Source organism: Anomaloglossus baeobatrachus, chromosome 7 (assembly GCF_048569485.1).
Source record: "Anomaloglossus baeobatrachus isolate aAnoBae1 chromosome 7, aAnoBae1.hap1, whole genome shotgun sequence".
Taxonomy (NCBI): domain Eukaryota; kingdom Metazoa; phylum Chordata; class Amphibia; order Anura; family Aromobatidae; genus Anomaloglossus; species Anomaloglossus baeobatrachus.
In genome coordinates this window covers 68,836,016-68,852,235 of record NC_134359.1, presented here as the reverse complement: position 1 = coordinate 68,852,235, position 16,220 = coordinate 68,836,016, and the positions used below count along the sequence as shown (strand labels likewise).

General features: G+C 46.0%; 1 protein-coding gene across 5 annotated transcripts in view; it reads left to right on the top strand.

Annotated features, from left to right (window-relative positions):
- Nucleotides 1-16,220, top strand: part of TTN (titin) — a 312,175-nt gene that overhangs the window by 8,504 nt on the left and 287,451 nt on the right. For all 5 annotated transcript variants that reach the window (XM_075317392.1, XM_075317390.1, XM_075317394.1 and 2 more), the window contains exons 3-6: nucleotides 5,749-5,952; nucleotides 7,641-7,928; nucleotides 10,573-10,658; nucleotides 10,752-10,996. In XM_075317392.1, the coding sequence (XP_075173507.1) occupies nucleotides 5,749-5,952; nucleotides 7,641-7,928; nucleotides 10,573-10,658; nucleotides 10,752-10,996 (823 nt within the window). The remainder of the gene's footprint in view (nucleotides 1-5,748; nucleotides 5,953-7,640; nucleotides 7,929-10,572; nucleotides 10,659-10,751; nucleotides 10,997-16,220) is intronic.

The window sequence follows — 16,220 nt, the reverse complement described above, 5'->3', positions numbered from 1 at the left end:
ACAAAATATATACAGCTGCACTCATTGTTAGCATTTTAGAGTGCAGCTGTATGCATTTTGTAGTCTGAAGAACTGATTCCCCATCGACTAGTCAAATACCTAATTAGCATAGGAACAGTGCACTTTATAAATGCTTTTTTTAAACATTGATTTTAGTAAATAACATTTTACAGGGTTGGTTAATTTTGGCATACAGTTGTTGGAGGACATAGGGGACCTACTAGGTTCCCTTTAATCGCTCCATCTTCTCACATGTGCTCTAGTTCTTGCATGTGACAGAATTGGATAACAGTGAGTGACGCTCGCAGCAGAGTTTGAATCAAGTGTCATTATCATATCGTATCTGATGCTATATCCTAGTGTGACCACAGCCTGTAAGTGATGATAAGTTTTGGTCATCATACCATAATAAAATAAACTAGAAGAAAAATAGGGTTAGATACAACTGAGCTATACCATATGATTGGCCTTTTTAAAGTGGACTGTGAAGACAGAAATGTATTAACTAGGGATGATCGAATACTTCGATTATCCGGCTTTGTGAATAATTTTTGAATACCTCGCCGCTTTTCGATTATTCGCGAATATTCGATGTGCAATGTAAGTCTATGGGAAACCTGAATAACAACTATTCGGAACTATTCGGGCTTCGCATAGACTTAAATTGCGCATCAAATAGTCGAATAGCGGCGAGGTATTCAGAAAATATTCGCGAAGCCGGATAATCGAAGTATTCTATCATCCCTAGTATTCACCCATTTGCTGACAGCATCAGACCATCGCTCTCCAGCCACCTGTACAGTCATGGCCAAAAGTTTTGAGAATGCTACAAATATTAATTTTTACAAAGTCTACTGCTTCAGTTTTTCTAATGACAATTTGCATATACTCCAGAATGTCATAAAGAGTGATCAGCTTAACAGCAATTACTTGCAAAGTCAATATTGGCTAAGAAAATAAACTTTAACCTCCAAAACACATTTCAACAGCATAGCATTCCTGCCTTAAAAGGAGCAGCTAACATTGTTTTAGTGATTGTTACATTAACACAGGTGTGGGTGTTGATGAGGACAGGGCTGGCGATCAATCAGTCATGATTAAGTAAGAATGACACCACTGGACACTTTAAAAGGAGGCTGGTGCTTGGTATCATTGTTTCTCTTCAGCTAACCATGGTTATCTCTAAAGAAACACGTGCAGCCATCATTGCTCTGCACAAAAATGGCCTAACAGGGAAGAGTATCGCAGCTACAAAGATTGCACCTCAGTCGACAATTTATCGCATCATCAAGAACTTCAAGGAGAGAGCTTCCATTGTTGCCAAAAAGGCTCCAGGGCTCCCAAGAAGGACCAGCAAACGCCAGGACCGTATCTTAAAACTGTTTCAGCTGCGGGATCGGACTACCAGCAGTGCCGAGCTAGGTCAGCAATGGCAGCAGGCTGGTGTGAGTGCTTCTGCACGCACTGTGAGCAAGGCCTGGTTTCAAGGAGTGCAGGAAAGAAGCCACTTCTCTCCAGAAAAAACATCAGGGACCGACTGATATTTTGCAAAAGTTACAGGGAGTGGACTGCTGAGGACTGGGGTAAAGTAATTTTCTCAGATGAATCCCCTTTTCGATTGTTTGGGACATCTGGAAAACAGCTTATTAGGAGAAGAAGAGGTGAGCGCTACCACCAGTCTTGTCTCATGCCAACTGTTAAGCATCCTGAAACGATTCATGTGTGGGGTTGCTTCTCAGCCAAGGGAATCGGCTCACTCACAGTCTTGCCTAAAAACACAGACATGAATAAAGAATGGTACCAGAATGTCCTCCAAGAGCAACTTCTCCCAACTGTCCAAGAGCAGTTTGGCGCCCAACAATGCCTTTTTCAGCATGATGGAGCTCCTTGCCATAAAGCAAAGGTGATCACTAAATGGCTCATGGAACAAAACATAGAGATTTTGGGTCCATGGCCTGGAAACTCCCAGATCTTAATCTCATTGAGAACTTGTGGGCAATCATCAAGAGACGGGTGGACAAACAAAAACCAACAAATTCTGGCAAAATGCAAGCATTACTTATGCAAGAATGGACAGCTATCATTCAAGATTTGGTCCAGAAGTTGATTGAGAGCATGCCAGGGAGAATTGCAGAGGTCCTGAAGAAGAAGGGTCAACACTGCAAATATTGATTTGCTGCATTAACTCATTCTAACTGTCAATATAACCTTTTGGTTCTCATAATATGATTGCAATTCTATTTCTGTATGTGATGTAAACATCAGACAAACACAATTAAAAACCAGAGCGCAACCGATTATGTGAAAATATAATTTTGGTGTCATTCTCAAAACTTTTGGCCAAGACTGTACAGGGAGACTCCTATATAAAGATTTTCACAGCTCGGAGCGGATGCCAACATTGTAAATCCATATGCAGCTGGCGCTCTCTAGTGGTAGCTGCATGTATCTAGCCTATACGAATACATGAAATCACATACTGTAATTTTGGATCTGAAAATAAAAAGGGACTTTTATATTGATGGCCTTGTTCTACACAGATAGACCATCAGTATCAGATTTGTGGCGTCTAACACTTGCTACCCTCACAGTTAGGTTTTTTCATTTGGACTGAACCCCTGCAGCCACTATAGTTACATTCCTGCTTTTTAGTACAGAGTATTTCGGTTTATGACATGTTTCTTGATACGGTAGATTTTACTGTTTCTTTATGTCTCCATTAGTTTCTTTGTAGAACTGAAAAATTCTATATTAAAAAGCAAAACTCGTAAGAAATACAAGATGTCAAAAATAAAAATGCCACCCAAAATGTAATGCAATGAGAAGGCCGGAAACATGGGGGAGAGGAATTTAGAAAACTGCCTTAAAGTAAAATTATCCACAGCAACAAATCATCACATCTTTAGTCTCTTTAATAATTTAAAACAAAGAGTTTTTCTTATCATACGCTTAAAGGGGTTTTCCCAAGAACAAATTTAATTTTAAAGTATATTTTAATCAATAGATCTTGTACTATTAATCATTTCCACAATTGGATGTGCTTAAAAATAACCTGTTCCTGAGCTGAGATAATCTTATATATGTGTCCCTGCTGTGTACTGTGTAATGGTCGTGTCAGACCGTACAGGAACATGGTCTGATCATACCACATCTCCTGGGCAGGGGAGGACACAAAGGAGTGTATACATACATTATAGCACAGGATCACATCTGATTCTTAATGTGAGGTAAAACATTTCACCGCCTGTTTTTAAAAATGCTTACCTTAAAGAAAGATTTAGCTGCGATTCTGTGCTGTAATATTTGTTTACTCTTTTACGTCCTCCCCGGCCCAGGAGCTGTGGTATGATCAGACCATGTCCCTGTATGGTCAGACATGACCATTACACAGTACTCAGCAGAGACACGTATATAACATTATCTTAGCATAGAATGGTTTTTTTTGTTATCACATCCAATTGTGGAACTTATTATTATTCCAAGATCTATTGATTAAAATGTATTTTATAATTAACTTTGTTTGTGGGAAAACGCCTTTAACTCATATAATACAGTTATTTTAAGTTGCGTTTTAACCCCTTCAGCCCCCGGGCGCTTTCCATTTTTCCGTTTTTTGGGGGGTTTTTTTGCTCCCCTTCTTCCGAGAGCCGTAACTTTTTTATTTTTCCATCAATCTTGCCATATGAGGGCTTGTTTTTTGCGGCACGAGTTGTACTTCTAAATGAAAACATAAGTTTTACCATATAGTGTACTGGAAAACAGCAAAAAAAATTCCAAGTGTGGAAAAACTGCATAGTTTTTGGGATATTTTATTCACCATGTTCACTATATGGTAGAACTAATGCGTCATTGTGATGCCTGAGGTCGGTGCGAGTTTGTAGAAAAGGGGTGAAAGGGGGGTGATTTGAACTTTTAGGTTTTTGTTTTTTTTATTTTTTAAAACTATTTTTTTTCCTTTTTTTTTTTTTACATGTCTCCCTAGGGGGCTATATAGATCAACAATCCGATCGCTCTGCCCTATCTGTAGATCTCAGCTACATAGCCAAGATCTGCAGATATGCTGCTTTACTCTCCATGCTGGCCCTATGCCAGCACTGAGATAAAGTGACTCATGTTAGCTACAGGTGTCATCACACGACCCTGTGCTACCATGGCAACCACCGAAAGTCACGTGATCACACACGCGACTTCCGGTGGGGGCGGCGGTAAGTGAAAGTAATGGCCGCGCGCATATACATCTTACTGCCAGACTTTGGCAGCGAGATGTAAGGGGTTAAAAGTTGCGGGTGGAATGTGCTTCCACTCGTAACATGCAGGCACACATGTCAGCTGTTGAAAACAGCTGATATATGCGCGGATCGCCGCGACCTGCCCACGGCAGTGGGCGGGGATTAACCTCACACGATCCATGACGGATATATCCGTCATGGGTCGTGAAAGGGTTAAAGGGAACCAATCACCAGGATTTCGTTTATAACCTAAATCCAGAGCTACACTGGCAGTATCAGGCTGTGTCTATACATCCAGTACCTGCAGTGGTCAGCTCGGATGTTTTAGGTTTTGAAATCCAAGAACGTGAAGTTTATAAAATGAGCAGCTTCTTGAGTGACAGTTGCACTGGAGCAGATAATATATTCATAGTTATCCCCTCCCCCTGTTAAAATTAGCATAAGCATTATACAAATGACTGACTGTGTCTGTGAAGGACCTGTAGTGAGGTCATACCCATGTGACCTGTTATCCAGCTTTGGGGGCTGAGATCCCGCCCCTTCTGGTCACATGGGTATGACCTCACACAGGTCCTGCTAGACAGTGAGTCGTTTGTATAACACTTAGGCTAATTATAACAGAGGGAGGGGATAATTATGAATATATGATCTGCTCCAGTGCAACTGTCACTCAACAAGCAGCTCATTTTACAAACTTCACTTTCTTGGATTTCAAAACCTAAACATCCAAACTGACCACTACAGGTATGTATAGACTCCGCCTGATAGTGCCAGTATAGCCCTGGCTTTAGGTTATATAGGAAAATCCTGGTGGTTGGTTCCCTTTAAAACGTTAGACAAAAGTGTAGCACCCTCTGTTGTTGTACCAGTGTTTTGGGGAAAACACTGTTTGCGCCTGTGTTATTATGACATTTGGCTGTCCCAGTGGTGACGTCTTTGGCTGTACCAGTGACATGGTGACACTTGTGGCTATACAAGTATGTGGGGGCCATCTGTGGCTGTACCAGTATGTGAGGGCTATCTGTGGCTGTATCAGTATTTGGGGGCCATCTGAAGCTGTCCAGTATGTGGGGGCCGTCTGTGGCTGCACCAGTATGTGAGGTCCATCTGTCGCTGTATCAATATGTTTTGGCTAACTGTGGCTGTACCAGTATTTGGGGGCTATCTGTGGCGGTATCAGTATTTGGGGGCCATCTGAAGCTGGCCAGTATGTGGAGGCTATCTGTGGCTGTATCAGTATTTGGGGGCCATCTGTCGCTGTACCAATATTTGGGGGCCATCTGTGGCTGTACCAGTATTTGGGGGCCATTAGTGGCTATACCAATGCTATGGTGACACATGTGGCTATGTCAGTGCTATGAGTGATTCTATGAATATATCAGTGTTAGGGACTGTTCAGACGACTATAAATCGGATGTGTGCTTTTTGATTTTTTTAAACTACCTCAGTTTACAATTCTATGATGAATATGATACATTTACAGATATGATTGTAATACATAATCTTTCTTCTTTCCTAGGTTTTCCAGTTCCTGAGGTGAGCTGGTTTAGGGATGGCCAGGTTATTTCTGCTGCAACACTGCCAGGTGTCCAGATCACGTTTAGCGATGGCCGCGCTAAACTTGTGATTCCCGCCACCACAGCAGCACACAGTGGAAGATACTCCCTAAGAGCCGCCAATGGAGCAGGACAAGCAACTAGTACCGCCGAGCTACTTGTTACCGGTATGAACTCCTTTTTTTGTTTTTACAACACTACATAACGTGCAGGACATTATATACATGCAGTATATAATGGGCTAAACCAGTTCTTAAATCACTGAGAATAGATATTATTATTAGTCTACATTCCCACAATGAACTTTGGTGAGTTTTTGATGCTGCATACTTTCCCTGTGTCAAAAAGGTAGCATCTTGCTGTTCCAGCAAAGTGAATGGGATTTCTAGAAATCTCCTGCCCCTTGTGATTCTCTTTTAGCATAAACTGACCAGTGATGCGTGTTTCAAATTCTTCACATGTCAGTTTCTCTTTCAGGTAAACCTGGTATTCCTATGAAGCTCAGCCTATAGCCGGGCTTCATAGGAGACTGTGATTTTCACTATATACTGCAATACATTGATATAGCAATACATAGTATAAGAGGTTAAAATGATCATAGTTTTAAAGGGAATCTGTCACCGGGTTTTTGCTCACCCATCTGAGAGCACCATAATGTAGAGACAGAGACCCTGATTCCAGTGATGTGTCACTTACTGAGCTGTTTGCTGTCATTTTGATAAAATCAAATCTGTGCAGAACTAGCAATTATACAGAGCTCATCAATATGCTGGACTACCTTCAGCATGCCAACTAGTCCTCTAATGATAATCTCCTGCTGATTAATCAGTGATTTTATCAAAACTACACTAAGCAGCCCAGTAAGTGACACATCGCTGGAATCAGGATCTCTGCCCCAATTTTATATTGCTCTCAGAGTAGGTGGCAAAATCCTGCTGACAGATTCCCTTTAAGGTCTCTGGAAGACTAAGAAATAAAATAAAAAATGAAAAATAGTTTTAAAAAATAATAAAAAAAACATACAAATTTGAATCCTTTTTTCCCATTAAAAATAAATTAATAAAATGAACAAAATAAAGATATTTGGCATTGCCATGCCCGTAACAGTCTGGTATATCAAAGCATAAAAACACTCTAAAGAAAAAAATATTTTCTTCAGAAGTGCATTTTTTTTTTAATCACCACAATTCCCTAAAAAATACAATAAAAAATTATCAAAACGTAAAATTTTTTTTACCCTACTTTGGAATGATTAAAACTGTCAACTCACCCTCTAAAAAACAAACCATCACACAGTTCCATCAGCAAAAAAAAATAAAAATAAAAATCTAAGTCTATGAAAATGGCAACACAAACCCAAATTTTTTTGCAAACTTCAGATATTTTTTTGAATACTAAAACAAAATAAAAATCTATTCAAGTTCATAGTGAGGAATCATGGTTCCATGTCAGTGTAAAAGTCTGATCAATTAGAATATAAAATACATTTTCTTGATTGCTAAACAAAGTAACAAGGAAAAAATCGAAACGCCAGAATTGCTGGCTTTCAGTTGCCGCAATATCAAATAGAAAAAGAAGCAAAAACAAGTGATTGAAACATCATATCCAGCCCAAAGTGGTATAGATCGTAACACTGGTTCGAGGGTGCAAAAAGCAAGGCCTCATACAGTTCCATTGACAGAAAATTCAAAACGTTCCAAGTCTTGGAAAATGGCAACCCAAGCAAATTTTATATTCAAATGACACATTTTTTTCGAATTTTTGCCCAGTGCACATCACACTAGTTAGATTTAGTCATTTAATAAATTTTATTGCTATTTTGAGTTTGATTTTCTTATGTTTTGATTTGTTTTAGCTGAAACAGCACCCCCAAACTTTACACAAAGACTACAGACTACGACAGTAAGACAAGGCAGTCAAGTTCGACTTGACGTCAGAGTGAGTGGAATCCCTACACCTGTGGTGAAGTTCTACAGAGAGGGAGCTGAAATTCACAGCTCCCCAGATTTCCAGATCCTCCAAGATGGAGACCTCTACAGTTTAATCATTGCAGAAGCGTACCCTGAAGATTCCGGAACCTATTCTGTAAATGCAACTAATAATGTCGGACGTGCTACTTCAACAGCTGAACTGACTGTTCAAGGTACTGATTTCAGTTTCAAAAATTTAAAGGGAACCTGTCACGTGGAAAAAGGCTATTAACCTGCAGATATGGGGTTGATCTACAGGTTAGGCCTCGGTTCCACTTGCGTTTTGCACGGATGGGTGCAGTCCGATAAAACATCGGATTGCACTCGCACCAGTGTAAAACTGTAGGGCAGCGTCTATCTGCGATTGATTTCTTATGCCATATTGGCATGAGAAATGAGTAGCAGCATGCTGAGTTTGGCAGAGATTATCGACTCACATGCAAATATACAAGTCTATGGGAACATGTGAACCATCGCACTGCACTCTCATTTCATCCAAGTGCAGTGCGATGTATGCAGAGACAGACAGCGAAGGAGATGGGGAAAAAGTGCTCTTCCTCCTCTTCTCCACAGCTGTGATCCGATTGCAAGATCGGATCACAGTCGCATGAGTCTCGGCTGACACTCGCAGCAAAGGGTCATTAGCATATCAGTTCCGATGCTCTCGCATCGGAAGCTATGCACAAGTGGGACCGAGGCCTTAGCATTCTGAACCTGCTTGGCACCTTCACAATAATCCCTGCTGCTAGGAGGAAATTAACTTTAATCACCCCAGCAGCATTCCAGTTTCAGTCATGGAGGTGGTGCTACTGCGGGTTCAGTCACTGCTCTGTGTAAGGAGAAAAGCATCTGTAATTGCCCCTCGCACTGACTGACAGCCGCTCTGCACTAGAAGAAGCTGCCAGTCAGTAGGGTTGGCATGGTTACAGCATCCCCCCTCCATTCACCCAAACCCGCGCCAGCGCCGCCTCCATGACTTAAATCAGAATGCTGCTGGGAGGATTAAAGTTCTTTTCCTTCCAGCAGCATGGTTTAACGTACAGGCACCGGGCAGGTTCAGAATGCTATTAACCTGCAGATTAACCTCCTATATGCAGAATATTAGTATTTTTCCATGTGACATGTTGACTTTAAAGTCTTTCATTCTTTCAGATTGCAAGTAACATTTTAAATATGACAGGTTGGGATGAGCCACTTTAAATATTAAATGGATAAAGATTTTTAATGATGTAACGAGTATAAACTAATCTTAAAGGCGTATGCCAATCCTATATTGCTAGAATATGCCATTAATTTTTGATCAGTGTCGTTTTAATCTCTGGGACTTAAAGGGTGTCTCTCACCATCTGAGAGCAGCATAATGTAGGGGAAGAGACCCTGATTCCAGCAACATATCACTTACTTTGATTAAAAACTGCTTTTTTTCTGCTTCAGATCTCCCAGGTCTCTGAATTTTGAGCTTTTTATAACCTCACCCACACCTACTGATTGGCATCTTTCTATGTATACTGTGCATAGGCAGAAAGCTGCCAATCAATAGTGGTGGGTGTGGTTGGACTATTTTGTAGCAGGTTTACTAGTCCTTTAGTAATAATCTCCTGCTGATAAAAAGCTGCCAATCATTAGTGAGGGGTGTGGTTGGACTATCTTTTAGCAGGTTTACTAGTCCTTTAATGCTAAACTCCTGCTGATAAATACTGCATTATGCAACCCAGTAAATGACATATTGCTGGAATCAGGGTTTCTGACCCTATAAAGTGAAGAAAAGGCTGCTATCATATTGGGTAGCGAAAACCTGGATACAGATTCGGTTTAATCTTAGTAAAAGGATGTAGCTCTAACAGCTCTCATCGCCTTCTAATTTGAATGGTGTCATAGTGCAGTTTCCTGCACAGAGCTTCTCTTAACAGCATAAATGGTTAAAATTGTTAAGTGATTGCAAAAAGGCAACTTTGCAATTTATTTGTTATTAAAAATCTATTGCTTACTCCTTGTTGTCTCTGTACTTTATTAGCTTTTGATGATATAGGCAATGAGTGGATCTCTTATTACAAGTAGTGCTGAGTGAGTAGTTAACTATTCATACTTGCTATGCTGTTAGCGAGTACTGATCGCTACTTGCATATTCCTTACGAGTAGCGGTTGTAATGTAAGTCAATGGGAAATACTCGCTAAGTAGCAAGTGACCCGAGAGCCGTACTATTCACTACCCACACGAATAGTACGGCTTTCAGGTCCTCGCTACTTAGCGAGTATTTCCCATTGATTTACATTGCACCCGCTGCTCGTAATAAATATGCAAGTAGCGATCAGTACTCGCTAACAGCATAGTACTCGTTCAACACTAATTACAAGTTCTCTTTAGCTTGTAAATGCTGCTCGAAAGCAGGCAGCATTGTTGGATCCAGTCAGGTTCAGTCTCCCTGCTCTTTTTCGGTGTCTAAGAGGCAACACTGCCTCTCTTGCAACATTGAAGAGTGTATTTTGGGCCAGTGGTGCTACCCAGTTTCGATCTGTCAATCATTCAAGAGTGCAACCCCATCCCCCCTCACAGACACCCCAAGAAACAGGAATCTGGAAGACTTGTGCTCCTAAAGATCAATGATGAGAAAACCTCTTCAACTACAAGACATATGGTTTTGATACTACATTCTAGAAGTGCTATGTCCTCCCTGGTGTCACTAGTGTATAATAGTATCGGGAGCCATCATCAGATGGGTAGTCACCAACCAGTGCCCCACTAACGCATAGTCCTATGCTACTGAACATGTTATCTATATATTTAGATGATCTTATTTTCAACCTCTTCTGTTCTAGCTGAAGAAGAAATACCTGCCAAAAAGACGAAAACAATTGTATCTACTGCTCAGATTTCCCAGACCAGACAAGCACGTTTCGAAAAGGTAATTTAGCATTGTGTGGCTTGTTGCCAGCATAGTCAACTATTCATATTATTCATTTTGATTCACTGTTAACGTGTAATGTGCATTTTACAGAGAGTAGAGGCTCATTTTGATGCGCGATCCAGTACCACAGTTGAAATGACTATTGAAAGTGCTGCAGGAGTGCAGCTACCGCACAAGACTCCTCCAAGAATTCCTCCTAAGCCTTCATCAAAGTCTCCAACTCCACCAGTGATCCCTACCAAGGTTCAGATGGTCAGACAACAATCTCCATCACCTGTACGACAGTCTCCTTCTCCCGTTAGACCAGTGAAAGCACCAGTACCTTCACCAGTCAGGTAATAGAACATTCCATTTTTGCTTTATGATCATTCTAACCAGAGGTGTAGATATCGAAGAAGCTCAGGGAAGGGCAAAACATCTGAGTTGGCCCCTAAGCAGGTAACCCTGATTACAAGTACAGTGGCACAACCTAATCGTGGGTACAGGAGAACCTCAGCTATTAACCATGCTGTTACTGAAAATACATCTCTATACAAAGACCAACACCAATAATATCACGATATCATGACCATATAGTGGTAAATATCAGTCTTGCAGGACATGTAAGAGATTACAGTACAGGTACGGATAGATTTATACACTGATATTATTGCTGCTGTGTGGTATAATAACACTGCTCTTCACACTGCTCCACCACTGTGCCCCTTACATAGTTAAATGCCTCCCTTGTACCCTCTAGATGGTAAAATTTCCCCATAGAAAATATTAATGCCCTGTGCAAGTGTGCCGCCCCCGTGCCAGCAGCCGGTGCTGCTCGGATCCGGATCTACAGTACGGCTCGAGGGGTTCTCCGGACCCGGGGGTCGCGCGGACACTTCGAATAAAAGGGGACGTATTTATACGTGGTTGGTTGTACATTGTCCTCACAGTAGCCCCCAAACTTTATATTTGCCCTGACATTAGCTCTCACACTGTATAATGGCCCCCAAAGATGTTCCCACAGGAGAGCCCAAACACTATATAATGGCCCACAAAGTGTGACAGCCCCCACAGTAGCTCCCACACTGTATAAAGGCCTCCACACTGTATGATGGCCCCCATAGTAGCCCTCAAACTGTATAATTACCCCCCACATCGTATGATGGCCCCCGCATTAGTTTCCACACTGTATAACAGGCCCCACATTAGCTCCCACGCTGTTCAATGGGCTCCGCATTTGCTCCCACGCAGTATAACAGGCTCCAGAATTAGCTTCCAGGTTGTATAATGGCCTTACATTAGCTCTCACACTGTATAATGGCCCCGGCATTAGCTCTTATGTTGTACAATGGCCCCCACATTAGCTCTCACGCTGTATAATGGCCCCCACATTAGCTCCCACGCTGTATAATGGCCCCCTTATTAGCTCTCATGTTGTATAATGGCCCCCACATTAGCTCTCACGCTGTATAATGGCCCCCACATTAGCTCTCTCCCTGTATAATGGTCCCCACATTAGCTCTCATGTTGTATAATGGCCCCCACATTAGCTCCCATGCTGTATAATGGCCCCGTATTAGCTCTCATGTTGTATAATGGCCCCCACATTAGCTCTCTCGCTGTATAATGGCCCCGTATTAGCTCTCATGTTGTATAATGGCCCCCACATTAGCTCCCACGCTGTATAATGGCCCCCACATTAGCTCTCATGTTGTATAATGGCCCCCACATTAGCTCCCATGCTGTATAATGGCCCTCGCATTAGCTCCCATGCTGTATAATGGCCCCCACATTAGCTCTCATGTTGTATAATGGCCCCCACATTAGCTCTCATGCTGTATAATGGCCCCCACATTAGGTCCCATGCTGTATAATGGCCCCCACATTAGCTCTCATGTTGTATAACGGCCCCCACATTAGCTCTCATGTTGTATAATGGCCCCTACATTAGCTCTCATGTTGTATAATGGCCCCCACATTAGCTCTCATGCTGTATAATGGCCCCCGCATAAGGTCCCATGCTGTATAATGGCCCCCACATTAGCTCTCATGTTGTATAACGGCCCCCACATTAGCTCTCTCGCTGTATAATGGCCCCCACATTAGCTCTCTCGCTGTATAATGGCCCCCACATTAGCTCTTGTCGCGGGCGGGGAGGAGGGTGTCAGCACACCGCGCTCACCCCTTCTGCTCGGGTCCGGCAGTTGCTCCTGGTGGCTCGAGCCGTGGGCCGGATCCCGGGGTGTCTCGAGCGACACTCCTCGCCCGTGAGTGAAAGGGGGTGTTTGTTGGGTGTGGGGATTGTTATAGTTCGTGACGCCACCCACGGTTGTGGTGATTGCACCACCGCTGCTCAGTGTGGGGGTCCCGGGGATGGTGATGCGGAGCAGCCAGGTGTTGTGTTGCCCCTCCGTGGGTAGGGGTTGGTAATCCCGGGGCCCGGTGATGAGATGTGAAGTGTAGGGCCTGGAGGGCGCAGGGGCGCGGGGGCAGCGCTGTGCCTTGCGGCACTATGGTACTCACTCAGCCTGACACACGGACACAGTTTGTACGGTAAACCAACGGCTGGTAGGACGGTCCCACAGACGGCTGCACCTGCACTCCCGGTAGGTAACGGTGACGTTTCTCTTCCTTGCACCTATGTTGTCTGATGGTAGCGGTGGATTCCCTCCGGTTACCCGCTCCCCGACTGCAATCTGGGCCGGAGGAGCTCTACACTTTGCCCGCAGGCGCTGGCCCTGGGGAAACTTGTGCCTTGGCGGTGGCGGTGTCTCCCCGGTAATGGTCGGGCTGTTGCCGTCAATCGGGACTTGGTTGCTGGGGGATCTGCGTCCCCGTCACTGACGGATTTGGCAAATTCGGCGACTCCTAGCCTTGCCGGGGTCCGAGAGGCCCCTGCCCTGGTGCTGACTGTCCTTCGGAACACTGCTCCAGACCACCGGGCACACAGCCAACGGGGTCCTTCCAGGAACTTCCAAACTGTCCCCCTCCAAACAGTCACCGCCGCCGCTGATCTTGCTGTTCTGGCCCTACACACGGTTGGGCTCTCAGGCTTTCTTTCCTTCTGTCACTTTGCTTGCTTTCCTCCTTTTCTCCCTTCACTTTCACTTTGTTGTTTACTCTAGCCCCTGCCTGGGCTACTCCTCACTCCTTCCACTTCCTCCTCCCTGACAGAACTCCTCACTCAAGCTCTCCCTGAGCTCTTCTGCCTGGTTACTTCCTGCCTCCAGTGTTGTGAGCTCCTTGGTGGGCGGAGCCAACCGCCTGGCCCACCCCCTGGTGTGCATCATCAACCTCTGGAGGAAGGCAACAAGGATTTCTGGTTAGCAGGTGTGCCTACCTGGAGTGTGGGGTGTGGTGGTGTTGTGACCTGTGTCCCCTGGCTTGCCCAGGGCGACACATTCCCCCTTAGCAAAATGCAGACCGTCCGCGGGCTGCCGTCCTACACCGGTTTTATTTTTCTGTAAAAGGGGATAACAAGGGTTAATCAAACATCAATAACATTTTTAATCATAACTCTTCCCAAGACGGGAGGCACATTTACTTAAACGTTGCAACGGTATACGGTCACGGTTTCCGCTCTCTCCCACCCAAGCAACCTGGCCCTGATGCTGCCCCTAAAACCCTGGCAGCACCCCTTGACCCACAGTCCAGCACAAGTCACCCGAGCGGGATCTGTCCTTCCCCTCCAGAGGGTGGCCACCGGTTCCTTTGGTGGCGGGGCCCTGGCCTGCTCTGCTCAGGGCCCTCCCTCCAACCTGCCTCTCCGGAGGCGGTATTGCGGAAACGGTAACGGTATCCAACATATTTACAAGCCACTTAACGTTTGTGGTTGCCCTGCAGAGTTCACGGGCTTGTCCATGGATAGTTCCCATGCAAATAAACTTTAACGGTCCCCACGGGGACAACGGTGCCGGCTCCAGCCGGTTGCAAATCACACGGTGAATCAGGTGAAAACTCGGGTCAATCAGTGTTTTTCCATTTTTCAAAACTTTCAAACCTTTTCAAACAAACAGCAAACTTCTGGTGGTCCCCACGGGGACGGTGCAACGGGCATCCGCTGCCCTACTCCGGTCCTTCTGCGGCTTCATCCGAGGGAGGGGGTGCAGAGCTCACCTTGCTCTCCGGGCTGCCCCTCAGCTTCACATCCAGGGCAAACCACCCCCTCTCTCCGCAGTGCCGAGTATACCGCACCATGTCTCCCGGTATCAAATTGCGGCCAGGATGCTCTTCGGGCAGGTGAGCATGTACATCCCGCCGGGCTACAAACACCTCGGCCTCCAGGCCCGGTTCGTATATGAACCCGTAGCCCCGGCGGATATCGAATCGCCTCACCTGCCCCTCGTAGAACGGGCCCCGGACACGGAAGGTCGCTTGCCGCAGGTTTTTCCTTCTCCCTTATGGCTCGGGCCACCAGCTCGGCTTTCCTTCGCTCCCTCTCCGCGATCTCCAGGCCCAGCTTGGTCGGCTCCCTGTCCCAGTATGGCTCCGGCGCACGGGTTGAGCCCCGCGGGACATCCAGCACGTTACCCACTGTCAGGAAGGTGGGTAGCGTATCCCGCGGTGTCATGGCCTTGGGCGCTGCCTTGCAGCGACAACCCGGCGCCACCTCAGCCGAGGTGTGGGGGATGGGCACAGGGGCTTTCCGCAGTTGGGCCCTCGGCTCGGAGCGGGTCATCGGCTCCGGCTCGGGAAGCTGCTCGGGGACTGTCTCTGGCACAATCTTTGGGGCCTTCCAAGGCAATGCCTCCGGTTTGCTACGGGCTCCGGCTACAGGTCGGTCCGCTGGGGCGGACGGGCTGGGTATCGCTACCGGTTGCGGTGGTAGCGGGCCTAGTGGCGGGGTGACGGCCTCCGAGACGGGTGGCGAGGGAGGCAACGGGGGGAGAGGGCTTGGACCGGGTCCCTCAGCCGCAGCGACCGGTCCCTCCGGGACATAGGGGCGTGGGTCACTCACCCTCCCTTCCTCCGCTTCCTCCTCGCGTCTCCGCACGGTGGCTATAACGTCCGCCATGTCGGTCTCCCACTCCTCCAGGAGGAGCTGAATTTTGACCTGCAGCCTTAGATGGAGCTGCGCGGTCCGGATCTCCACCCACGCTGCGGTTCCCGGCGCGGGGGCCACGGTGTTTCGGGACGGCATCCACATGGTGTCTTTGCTGTTTGCTTCCAGGAACGGTTTTCTGGCAAGGTCCTGGCGTCCTTGCTTTTATAGCGGCGACTACATGCCGCCAGCCGCCATCTCGTCCCCCTTAGCTCTTTCCGGCCCCTCCTCTCTCGGGGTGGGGTTTTGGCCTTCGCGCCTCTACTGCTCGAGAAGACGCTCGAGCGGGAACTTTTCGCGCCAAAGATGGCGGCTTCTGAAATTTTTCTGCCGGATGCCTCCGGCGGTAACAAGGCGCACCTCTACCTGACGGCAGAGCGGTAAGATCCTGTTCGTGACGCCAAGTTGTCGCGGGCGGGGAGGAGGGTGTCAGCACACCGCGCTCACCCCTTCTGCTCGGGTCCGGCAGTTGCTCCTGGTGGCTCGAGCCGTGGGCCGGATCCCGGGGTGTCTCGAGCGACACTCCTCGCCCGTGAGTG